Raw genomic sequence first — 12,119 nt, 5'->3', positions numbered from 1 at the left:
TCCTCCAAACCTATATTGGCAGAACTGAGTCGCCCTCACTGATTCACAACATTTCCCACAATAGTCTTAATAGAACCAGAGATAATAAAGGAAAAGTGTGGAACAGTGTCTGATTGTTACCGTGTTATATAATCATATACCTAATTCCTTTTAAAATGTCCCACAGTCAAAGGTGATGTCTTGAGATTGCTTGTTTTTCTTTCCTGGGATGTTAAATTCAGAATGGTACAAGACGGAGAAAGCCATCGAGCCCTCCTACTCCAGTAGCTGGAACCAGCAGATGTTTGGCATTTTGCTGAATAAATGACTTAAATTTTGAATAATTAATAAACAATTATGAAAATGACTTCCAATTAATATTTTTGCCCATCAACCTTTTGAGTGCTAAAACCAGGCGACCACATCTGGAGCATCCGTGACCTTGAATCTCTTTCTGCATAAAATTGGTGAACAGAAAAGATCAGGTGAAGAAGCAGTTTAAAGAGGCTGAGAGACACAGGAAATGTTTCTGTAAGGTTTACTGAGTCGAGAAAGACTGCTGCACACAGAGCTGAAATAAATAAATGAAATAATTTTATCGTAATAATTATAGTAACCATCATAGTAAGATTGCTTATTTAGGGTTTCTGTCTTCTTTTATATATATAATATATATATAACTTTCAATAAATTGTTCCCTTTAATATTTGTTCTCCTGTGTGTATGCATGAGACTTTGGTTTGTTCCACTGAATGTCCTGGTAGCAGCACTCGGTATCCACGGTATCGCACGGGAGCATCATCCCCGGGGTCGTTTCTATAGCGATGCAAATAGAGAAGGCACCCTCCCTGCTGGGCTCGCCCCTGCACTCATCACCTTCTGCACTTTAACGCTGACGGTGAAGTGTCCTCGGGGGGTCGGGGGGAGGGGGGAGAGGGAGAATGGGGAGCAGGGCGTGGGGAGGAGTCATGAAGAAGGTCTCCAGTTGTCTTTGGTTGGTCGTTGGTTTGGTTTGCTGTGATTGGCAGGCTGTTTTTTTTGGTGCAGCTTGTTTTTTTGTTTTTTATACATTCCAGTTCCTAAAGCTTGGGACTGCATGGTCCCTTTCCAGAGTCCCTCGTGATCCAGCTTCACTCATGGTTGTTGCACTCACTCGCACACAAGCACGCATCTCCTCATCGTATTCCTCTTACAAACATGCATTTATTCAGTAATTCATTCGGACAAGACATTCCCTCATTCATCCTTTTATCATCCATCCTGTCATTCATCCAACAGCCTCACAGGTTCCCACCAATTTAGCAGTGAGACAAAATAAGTGCGTCACATGTCAACAGTCCATTATTGGTCCATTTGATCCGTGCGGATCACTCTGTCCCTTTGTCCTCGCCACCATTTTCCTGTCTTCTCCTTCCTGCTTTCCCTTTATCCGTAGGCTGAGCACCCACTCTCTTGTTCAGTCAGTCTTTACCTCCCTTGTTCTCCCTGCATGGTCCAGTTGTAATCCCATACTTGACCAGCTGGTCCAGAACAGGAGACACACGAAGGCCTTGTGGTTTTTGTGGTTGTGGAGTAAAGGCCTTTGCAGAGCCTGGGACTCTGGCTGCCCTTCAGGTTCTCTGTCAGTGTTTCTGGCCTTTTGAAAGGAAGCAGACCAGGTCCAAAGAGCTTCCAGCATTGGTACTGTTATCGTCCACTTGGTCCAGTAAGGGAACTAAAACTGAGAGGACTGATCACTAACTAGGGGGCTATAGTGGCAAATTAGGAGGTGTAAAGCTAAACCCCATGAATGATTCATCAAGTTTCTGGTCAATGTTTGTCCCAACAAAGGTAGGTGTTCAGTCGAGTGCGACAGAGGAGATGCCTGGGTTAGCCATTGGCAGGCTCAGGTCAAGGCTTTGCGTGACAAGACAGTGGGTGCTAGCGTTAGCCACTACTAGCGGGGCCCAGTGGCGCGCACCCTCTTTCCCCGCTTGCTGATGGTGGTGAAGCGGAAGGGGGTAGTGAGGTCAGGCTGCTCCCCAGGCGGGAAGCGTTTCATGAAGTGTACGTCCTGCTGGTTGGGGAGCGTGTGCGGGCCACGGCGAGGACGCCCTCTTTTAGTGAAGCCAACGTACCAGTCGGCGTAGCGCGCTGACATCAGGGCTGTGTAATGGTTTTCCAGAACCTTTTCCACAAAGACGCAGTCAGCGCTTCGATTACTGGCCTTCTGAGAGAGCAGAGAAACCAAAGGTATATGCACACACGGAAAGAAAGAGAGGCAGGTCAGCAAACTGCAAGATAGTAAAAACCTTTTTTTTTTATTTGTTATTTTTTTTTTTTTAACATGTCGAAAAGACAAAAGTCTCACCTTTCCTACCAGCTTGCCTCGGCGGTTCATGCACAGGTAGAAATTGGTTTCTTTGCCCCGGATTCTCACCTGGCTACCGAAGGTATCGGCCTCCACTACGAGCTGGGCTTGTGAAGGGACAGACAGAGGGACAGACAGACATTAGAGACACAGGTAATGTGGAGAACCACAGTATGTTTTTGTGTTTTGTCTCACTGGAGGTTCCCAGCAACAGCCAAAAATAAAATTGGGGATTAGTTATGCACCAGAGTTGGAGAACAAAGAAAGCTTAAAACATATCTTTTTACTTTAGCCTTTAACGAGTTACACATGAAGCTCTCTTGCAGTTATGCACCACTCCGCCTTCAAAATGCATTTAGTTGTTTTTTTTCTGAATTCTAACTCTTTCATTTTGTTTTATTAACGTGTTGTCTTGTGTTTAATTCTATCTGTTCTTATGCATTTATTTTATTTTGAAATTACATTTGAACAAGTTTTTCTTTTCCTTTACATCTGTCTTACATCTGTCAGCACCGCATGTCATTTTCTTGCTGTAAAGCACTTTGAGCTGCATTTCTTGTACAAAAGGGTGCTTTACAACTAAATCATATTATTTCACAGGTTTATTAGATTGTACCAAACATATATTAAGACAGAAAGATAAGCATATCCCAAATGTATAGCTTGTTCTGATTCAATTTGTGTGAGACTACTTGCCATAGCAAAGGGCAACATTCAAGCTTACGCCGACGGACCTACTGCCAGGAAATGCCACCCTTAATTGCACAGATTGCCAGCCACCATTTAAATTTCAACAAAACTTGTTAAACCAGATAAGGCATTCACACCGAATCTCACAGTTTTAAGGATTCATAGTTTCTATTAAAAGCGCTGGTAAATCAGACGGATGTAAATGTCTCTGGCTGGACAGATGGTCGTCGGATAAGGCCGATCACACGCGTGGATGCGAGGCCACTGACCACAAATGGGCCTTGTAAAAAAAAGATAAGCGCTCGCAGTAGATGGAGCACGGTGGGCTGAGAGGAGCGGGACAACACTCGCACTGTCTGATGCCGTTGTTGTTTTAAGGGGTGTGCGTGTGCGTACGTGTGCAGGTGCATGCGTGTTCATCCTTTCAGGCAATACCGCCTCACTAACTACACATCTTTAGAGAGCGCTTCTGCCTGTTTAAAAATAAATCCCTAAAACGGTTCCTACATGACCTGAGTCAACAAAGGGGTCAAGAGAAATCAATACCTCCCTCCCTCTTGCCCTCTTCGTCTCCCTTCTGCTGTTTCACTTCACGTGTACACCTTCACGCACTTGTTTTATTTCTTCTCGCTCTGCTCCTGCTGCCTCTGTGTAATATCTCGTCGGCATAGTTGATCAGTTTTAGGCGGAATTTTTCATCTTTGAAGTGGTGTTTGACAAAAAACAGAGCGGCTCCTGCATCTGCGGTCTCATCTTTGGCTTGAAGTGGCGCACCAGGGACCTGAGACTCTTGTGAATGGAGAGGATGTGCCGTATGAGCCACTGCTGGACCACATACAGAAATATGAACTCTAGCTTTATGGCTTGGCTTTCTACTTCCCATTGATTCTGTGTGGTTTAAGAATGGGTTAGCCATCATTACAGATGGAGAAGCTGCAGAGGAGGGGGGAGGAAGTGGGGGATGGACAGAGTGTTAGAGGATGGATGGAGGGAGGGAGGGAGGGAGAGGAAGCCTGCTGTTTTAAATCCAGAGGAGACAACAGGGAGGATGAGAAATCAATGGAGGGATCGATGAAGGAGATGAGTTTCTAACACTCGGTCCAACACTCTACCTGCCAGGCTTCTCCCTCTAACTCACACTTTTTTTTTTTTTTTTTTTTTTTTTGCACGAACACCTTCTCTCTCTCTCTCTCACTCTCACTCACTTCCCTTTGCTCTCTTGTGAATCATTGAGTCAGCAGCCAGTCGATGAGGTCTTTGTACTCCCAAGACAAGCTCCACTGCCCCTCTGCCAAAGCCTGGGGAGGCGTGTGTATGTGTGCTTTTGTGAATGTGCCTGCACAGTTGCATTCTGTCTCCGTTCATGCATGCACCTGGTCAACCTTTAAGTCTTTGTATCTGGCAGCCGTTAGATCGTGTGTGCAAGTACGCATCTTTCTCAGTGTGCATACGCGTACATATAAGTGTGTGCATGTCTTCCACCGTTTGTGTCTGCGTTTGTTTGTGTGTCTTACCATATTTGTCTCCGTCTTCTCCTTTGGCGCTGATTCTGCGTCCCAGCACCTGGACATGCTTGCCACTGGTGCGGCTGTAGAGCTGGTAGACGCGGTGGTGTCGCCGACTCATGGTGTCTCGCACCTGTGTCTGGTTCTCCACATGCACACTGAAGTTGACTCCATCCACACCGAGTACCTGCTGGAACACCCACAAAGACATCCAGCCGGTTGGCAGAGAGATGTGAGCACGCCTGAAGAACTGCCCGTAAAACCAATATACAGCTTGTCTTTTATGCTGCTCAATCACCCTTTGTCATGCATGCTGACTCTCACCTGTAATGGATTGCACATCACCAGCAACATCTGGATACATCTGGAAAAAGTTGAAACAGATGAGTTTAGAAATATGTAAGCAACACTGAATGTTGGAAGAGTCGGGCATGACACCATCATTTCCATCTCTTTCTTCTCTGCCGTCCTGTCCGTTCAACATTTCATTTCCTTATTGGGTGATTACTCACACTGCTGGATGTGAGGCTGGCACAGCGACTCGACATAGAGAGCGGCAGATGTCCAGGGATCGGCAGACAGACAACACCCAGAGCAGTGCTTATAGTAACGCTACCAGCCTTCTGTCCGAACCCACTTTCATGACCCGTCTATGACTTTTGCCACACCAAAACCTGGCCTATAAATGACCTGATTGGACCGTAGCAAAATGGCAAACATGCCGAGACAACTAGAACATGTTTTGATTTGGACATCTGAGGGAATGGGCTGCCTTTTTTGGCTGCGCTGTGTATGTAGACAGCTGGGCTGGACTACAGGTGTACACTCGGCTGTGATGTGGCTTTTCAGAGCAGCGGGCTGCGGTTGCATTAAGAGATGCTGTGAATAAGTTAGAACATGAGCTACCAAAAAGTGTGGAAAAATGAGTTATGGAGGAATCGATTGGTGGTGATGTCGCACACAGAATTTACGTGTACGGTTCATATGAAAACCTATTTTTTTCTATCTATGTCCGTTTTGATTGAAACAGCTGGTAACAGTTACAATTAAAATTCTTCTCACTTTATCACATTGCTTAAATGAAGTTTAGACCTTGACCTTGAATATATCAAATATTATTTACAACTTTACAAAGGGAGTGATTGTGTTGCGCAAAATCTACTTTGGCAGTCCTTGAACTGCTCTGAATTAGTGCCTGATGTCTTGATGAAGTTCAGAACCAAGTGTGTGGGCTGAAAAGCAATTCTATGAATTTTGTCTTTCCCCACCTCATCTTTCGCTATCTTTCTGCATGCCTCTTCTCTCTCACTCTCTCTGCTCCCCTCTCTTCCTCTGACTTGTTGTCCTCCCTATCTCTCCTCTAACTTTATCTCTCCCTCACCGTCTCTCTGTCCACTCTACCTTTCTCCAATCGTTCCCTGCCTCCCATCTTCCTTTATGTTTGGGGTTAGCGAGGTGACTCCTCCACACTCCCATGGGCATGCACGCAGATGTGCAGATGTGCAGATGTGTGTGTGTGTGTGTGTGTGTGTGTGTGTGTGTGTGTACAGGAGGAGCAGGCAGCTGACAGCTGGGCCAAAGCAAAGACATACACACTGCTGAGAAAGGGAGATAGCAAGGAGGTAGACTGAGAGGTACACAAAGGCATTGGGAGAAGCCAGGACAGAGGAAGGTGATGTAAGAATAAATAGAGGGGAGATGAAGCCAAATACGGCTGACGGAGAATAAAAGAGGCGGGAGATAAAATCAGAAAGAATGGGCAGATGCACTGATGTGAGGCGGAGGAGACGGGGTCAAAAACACCAAGGTTACACATCTCGGAGGAGGGAGGAGAAAAAAGTGGCAAAATGGGAGACAGAGGTGTGACCACAGACTGAGGACTGATGTGAGAAGTAGACAAAAAGATAAAGAAAGAAAGAAGAGGAGGGGTGGTCGACTCATGCACATTGTAACACGTCACTGCCTCCTGACTCTTAAACACATACGATCACAAGCCTTGTGTTTCCTTTTTCCTTCGCCTCTCCTTTCTCAACATTTCTTACTCATAGCTGGTGTGCTGGCTCCCGAGTCGTTCTAATAGATGCAGACATCCTGAGAAGCGCAGTAGAGCGCTGGCCCTCACATTTTGCCTGCGCAGCCGAAAAAACCTGAGCGCCTGTGCATTGTGAGGACTCTCAGCTGTTAAAACACCACTGCTGCACTGCCGCCGAGGACACTGTCGGAAAAGTGCCTCAGCGCTGGATTCCCCCGCTCCCACAAAAACCACAGACACTCCATATTATGCCAGCCACAGAGAGAAAGAGAAGAAGAGAGGAAAGAGGGAGGCAGGATCAGCCGGGGGTGGGGGGAGGGATGAGAAAATGAGAGAATAAGAGAGAGAGAGTAAAAGTCGGGGAGAGTAAAGGCAGAAGGAGGTATGGAGAGAGGGAAAGCCCGGTGCGCCCTGGCCCGCTGCCAATGCAAGCAACGATCTGACATCATAAACCTGCGTTCCAGCAGATCTACCATATGGAGGCTGTGGTTAGACTCGCAGGCCTCAGCGCTGAAGAGTGGGCACCAGCCTGGAATGAGAGTGGTCGACCTGGTGGGACTTAGCACAGTGCAGCGGTTTCAGCCGTGTGTAGCAGTGGTTAACGTGGTAGGCCAACATTGGAGCAGTGGGCTTCAGGACAGCGCAAGAGTTTCAGATGTTCTGCAGCAGGCTTTGGTTAAGAATCATGGTTAGACCAGTGGATGTGTGAGTGGTATCAGCAGTAATAGGGCCTGAGGCGGAGCAATGTTAGAAAAGCAGAGGGCCCAGACATGGAGCTGCAGCAGTAACAGGTTGTTGTGGCTAAAGGCCCTTGGCTTTTCTCACAAGCTTAGGACTTCTGATCAAGTTTGTAAAACGGCATGTGGATGAAGAAAAGTATAGCGATAGATGAGACGGAAATGAATGGAGAGATGATTGGCTCAAACCAGCAGACTAAGCGGCGAGTCTGCTCCTCCTCAGATACAGCCAGGGGTGCCATCATTTATCAGTTCTTAATTCATACTTTTTATCTGAGCAAGTATCTATGGAAAAAAAAAAAAAAAGGGGGGGGTGGATACAGGCAAGACAGGAAGACAGATGTAGGCAGTTAGGTGGGTAAGTGGAGAGAGGCTCAGGGAGACAGACAAAGAGAGAAAGTCATGGAGACACCAGGAGCAGCAGCAGCAGCAGCAGCACACACCCTGTCCAGGTTGTGTAAGGAATGAGAAGTATCTGGAGATGACTGCCATCTGGGAGAAGTACAGCCGACACAAAGGAAGAAAAATAAATCCCCTGGCTTTTAACAAGACACACCTCAAATGGGCAAACTCAAGCCCCCTGAGTCTGTATCCTCCTCCCTTAGATTTGCTCTTGGCATTTTATCATTTTCCTATCCCACTAGATAAAGCCTGTGTTATTTGACTCAACTTCTGAAATATTTTCAATAGGAAAAACACATTTTCTTGGCGATGGGAAAATGTCCTTTTCTAAGCCAGCCTGGCCATCCCTGAAGTAAGTGCAGATGGTGATGGAGATGTTTATGGCAGGTTTTATGAGTAACACGGCCCTGACTCTGACCCAGTGACCCTGAACTGTCAGCCAATCAAAACAGGGCCTTCCATGGCATGTTTTCTATGGGGACTGATGAGGAGTGATGTAATCGCTAGACACTGCAACCTTCCTCTCCATCTTCTTCATCTGTAGCGGAGGCTGGAAACTAGTTTAAACAACTAAAAAAAAAAAGAAGCTAGGAGCTAAGTAGCGAAATCAGATTATTACATGATAAAGTGATTTTAGAGACTTACAAGACGGTCAGCGTGGAAAGAAGGGACCACATTGCTTCCCCCCTCCACTATGGAACTTGGCCCAGAGACGGTCTCCTCGCTCGGTCTGAGCCAGTCCGACAGTCCGGAGAGTTCCCCTCTGTGTTTTGAATCCGCTGGATGTTGCGTAGAGTCAAAGAGTTAGCGGGCACTCCTGTTGGCATCGGCGGCGGTGTGCCCCGGTTCCCCCGGTGTAGGTAAATGTGCGGGCACGGGTAAGGTGGGGTGTGAAGCAGGGGTAACTGTGCCACTGTGACCGCCGGGCAACCTCGAACAGCTGTCCAGACCGGTGGAGGGACTGATGGGCGGGGGAGCAAAGGGTTAGGACTCGAGACGCTGCGCGTACCCGACAAGAAGAGGAACAGGTGAAAGCGCGCTCACGCTTCACAGATAGCCAATTCCAATCGACCTTGTTGACCCTCACAGTGATGCTTGGCCCCGTGAACAGATGCGGCGCGTGCGTAATCTTTTATGTAATCCAATGCGTAATGTTTCAGCGCAACAGCAAGCTTCTGGTCTCCAAAAATAATTCTGTAGTTGATGAGATGATAAAAGAGTGTTTGTCCCGCCACAGACAGTAGCAGGAGGCAGGCTTAGTCCCTGTAGAGTAGGGTCCGAAGCTGTTGAAGGTGGGCTACCTGGGCTGGCTGCTGGAGTAAACGGCGACCTGGAGATGGGGGCTCTGTGGGCGCAGGGTAATACAAGGCGGCCTCGGTCATGTCTGCGCTCCCACGCTGGCTCAACGGATCTGTGGCTCAGGTGACACCGACCAACAGTGTTCGACAGAGAGGGTGATAAGGTCCTGGAGCGGTCCAGCTCAGAGAGGTATATGGAGAGTGCTGAATGGGAATGGGAGGGGATAATAAAGGGGAAAGAAAGACGAGGGAGGGAGGGGTGGCTGGAGAGGATGGGAACAGCTGTGACTGGGTGGCGGACTCAGCCACCCGCGACACAGCGAGGAAATGACAGCCGCACTTTGCACCTGATTTTCCGGACTTCCCCGCTTTCCTCAGCCGCTGGTTACCGCCTGGCTGCAGCAGTCCTCCCTGCGCCCTCTCGACACAATACCTGCCAACACACAGCACGATGACATCACCTCCAAAATGTTTGAAGGGGGAAAATGCAATCCGATCTTTTTATTTATTTTTTTAAACGTAGAAAGTTTAAGCAGTTTCTCTGAAGGGGGAGAAACACCAAAGTCTCTTCGTTCCGAGAAAAAACTAACTCCGCGGTGCTGGAGAGAAGTCGAGCTCGCCAGTTTTTGAAGAAATAAAAGTTAAAGCGAGCGCATTGGAAATGTGTTTACTCAAAATCACACTGACAGATCGACACCCAGTCCAAAACCTGCACCGTCGATCTCCCCCATATATCTACCTCCCTGTTTCATTCAGACACCAGAGGAGAAAACGCAAGAGAGAACGCAAAAAGAACCCAGCCGTGCGCTTTTATCCACTTCACTGGTATTATGCAGATTCTTCTCCCTTTCAAATATTCCAAGGTTTCTTTTCATAAAAAGCTCTTCTTGAGGGGGGCTGCACAGGAGAGGCGCGTCGGCAGGCACAGACCTCACTCCAAGAAAAAACAGAACAAGATTTTAACAGACGCGGATCAATCCTCCCTCCCTCCTGTCCTCACTCCCTCCCACCTCTCTCTCCCTCTCTATCTCCCCTTCACACACATACATACACACACGCGCACGCACACTTATTGGATCAAAATGGGATTAGTCAGTCGCTATGCGATGCCGACCAAACTTACAAAGCAAAAATATCCATTTTAACAAGTGTTCCCTACGTCTGGTAATGAGGTGAGATAACTTCACTTGTTTACAATTCAAACAGACTTGGTTCAATAAATTTCTCGAATCGGGCACGTTCTTCTGCACTGCTGTCTGCGTTATGTTACCTTGTTCCAGCTGATATTTGTTTGTGGAAATAGTATTGGAAACAATTAGAATGATGTCATGGTGCGGAGAGCAATTCAGCCGAAAAAAAATAAAATAAAAAATAAGATTACTGCCTCGGAGTTGTATGCCTCTGCCAGCCAGTCAATTTTCAGTGTACATTTATGTCAAGCCAGACTCAATTAATATATTTAACTAAAGCTTATTCTGATGGAAAACAAAGTTGTAGACATGCCAGTAGACAATGCTTTAAATATGGATGTTGCAAAGAAGCTACAAATTCTAAAACGTGACTACAGTATGTGAGTGAATGGGATTTATGGTCACAGTCTCCAACTCTATTCCTGTGTTATGGTGTGACATTCACAAGAATGTGACAGATATGAGATAATAGACTACTTAACCTTTGACAACCAAAATGTAATAAGTGCATCCCTGAGCCCATTTGAAAGTTTGTGCCCAATTTGAAGAAATTGGCTCAAGCTGTTCCCGAGATATTGCTTTCACAAGAATGGGATGGATGGACTCGAACGGATTTGAGGTCACAGTGACCTTGACATTTGACCACAAAAATCTTTTTCAGTTCAGAGTGAATACTTTTGCCAAATTTCTCCAAAGTGTTATCAAAGTGTTCCTTTGATACTGCATTCACAATTATGGTACAGAGGTAAGGTAACAGTGACCTTGAACTTTGACTTTTGACCAACAAAATCGAATCACTTTATCCCTGGGACAAAGTGAACATATGTGCCAAATTTGAAGTAATTCCCTCAAGGTATTCTTAAGATATCTCAATGAAAAGAAGGGGTCACAGTGAACTTGACCTTTGACCACCAAAATCAAATCAGTCTATTCTTGAGACCAAGTGAACGTTTGTACCAAAGTTGAAGAGATTCCATTAAGGCGTTCTTGAGACTTTGCATTCAAACGAATGGGTCAGACATAAGGTCACAGTGAACTTGACCATGGATCACCAAAATTGAATCACTTTATTCTTGGGACCGAGTAAGCGTTTGTGGCAAATTCGAAGAAATTTCCTCAAGTTGTTCTTGAGATGGGAGGTTTACAAGTTGGAGATGTATGTAAAGATGGACAACCTGAAATTAGAATGCCTTGCGCCACAGCTGTTATTGGCACGGAGGGTTAAGAAAAATACAAGTAAAAACATTTAAAAAAAAAATGTTTTTAAAGGGCATTTCAAGGCAAATGGACTCTTGAAAGTGTCTTGGGCCGAAAGACTGTAACACAAGCACACCTGACTTATTCTGGGGAACATCTGTCTTAAAACCAAGTGGACTTCTTGGCCTCCGTTATCTCAACTAAAGATAACCTCACTCCTGCAGCCTCAGTGGCCCTGGATTCAGAATGGAGGGTGGAAGGTTGAGGGCAGTGCTCCCTCTCTTTCTCTCACTATACACACACCCTTCAGAGTTGCCGTGCTTTCAAGTGATGTATTTTGACTCCCCATTTCATAACTTTTAAGTTAAACCTTAAGAGGGAAAAATGAAACGGAGAATGAGAGACAGTCGGGAGGGCGGTATGTAAGCATGGACATGGATCCAAAACGAACATTTCTCAGGGATTTCGGCAGCAACGCCCGCTCTGCGCTCCCAAAACTCCCTCTCACCGCCGCACAACCGCAGACGGTCAGCCAAGCCAACACAACACTCCTGCCATACCTTTCATTTACACACACACACACACACACACACACACACACACACATGAACTCACGCACACTCACACATGTACAGAGAAAGAATAGAGAAAAAGAGAGTAAATTTGTCCATTTGTGTGTGTGTGTGTGTGTAATGGAGGTGGGAGGGTGTTGGCCTCATACATCAGGGACAGTTATCTT

General features: G+C 46.4%; 1 protein-coding gene across 1 annotated transcript; it reads right to left on the bottom strand.

Moving 5' to 3' along the window:
- On the bottom strand, nucleotides 1-9,883 carry fgf18a (fibroblast growth factor 18a). The gene is made up of 5 exons (XM_069170690.1): nucleotides 8,341-9,883; nucleotides 4,849-4,888; nucleotides 4,534-4,714; nucleotides 2,330-2,436; nucleotides 1-2,188 (listed from the first exon to the last, which is right to left on the bottom strand). Exons 1-5 carry the CDS (start codon nucleotides 8,370-8,372, stop codon nucleotides 1,916-1,918), a joined length of 633 nt encoding a protein of 210 aa, XP_069026791.1. The 5' UTR covers nucleotides 8,373-9,883; the 3' UTR covers nucleotides 1-1,915.
- Nucleotides 9,884-12,119: the final 2,236 nt, after the last annotated feature.

Source organism: Embiotoca jacksoni, unplaced genomic scaffold (assembly GCF_022577435.1).
Source record: "Embiotoca jacksoni isolate LCO1_2020_lvr unplaced genomic scaffold, fEmbJac1.0.p SCAF_5, whole genome shotgun sequence".
Taxonomy (NCBI): domain Eukaryota; kingdom Metazoa; phylum Chordata; class Actinopteri; family Embiotocidae; genus Embiotoca; species Embiotoca jacksoni.
This window is presented reverse-complemented; position numbering and strand designations above follow the sequence as displayed.

Bases quoted from the DNA above. Each gene is read 5' to 3' on its own strand.
- fgf18a (XM_069170690.1), bottom strand. From the start codon at position 8,372: ATGTGGTCCCTTCTTTCCACGCTGACCGTCTT. The intron at 4,715-4,848 runs GTGAGAGTCAGC...TGGGTGTTCCAG, and splicing joins TGATGTGCAATCCATTACAG to CAGGTACTCGGTGTGGATGG. The intron at 2,437-4,533 runs GTAAGACACACA...TCCCTTCACAAG, and splicing joins AGAAGACGGAGACAAATATG to CCCAGCTCGTAGTGGAGGCC.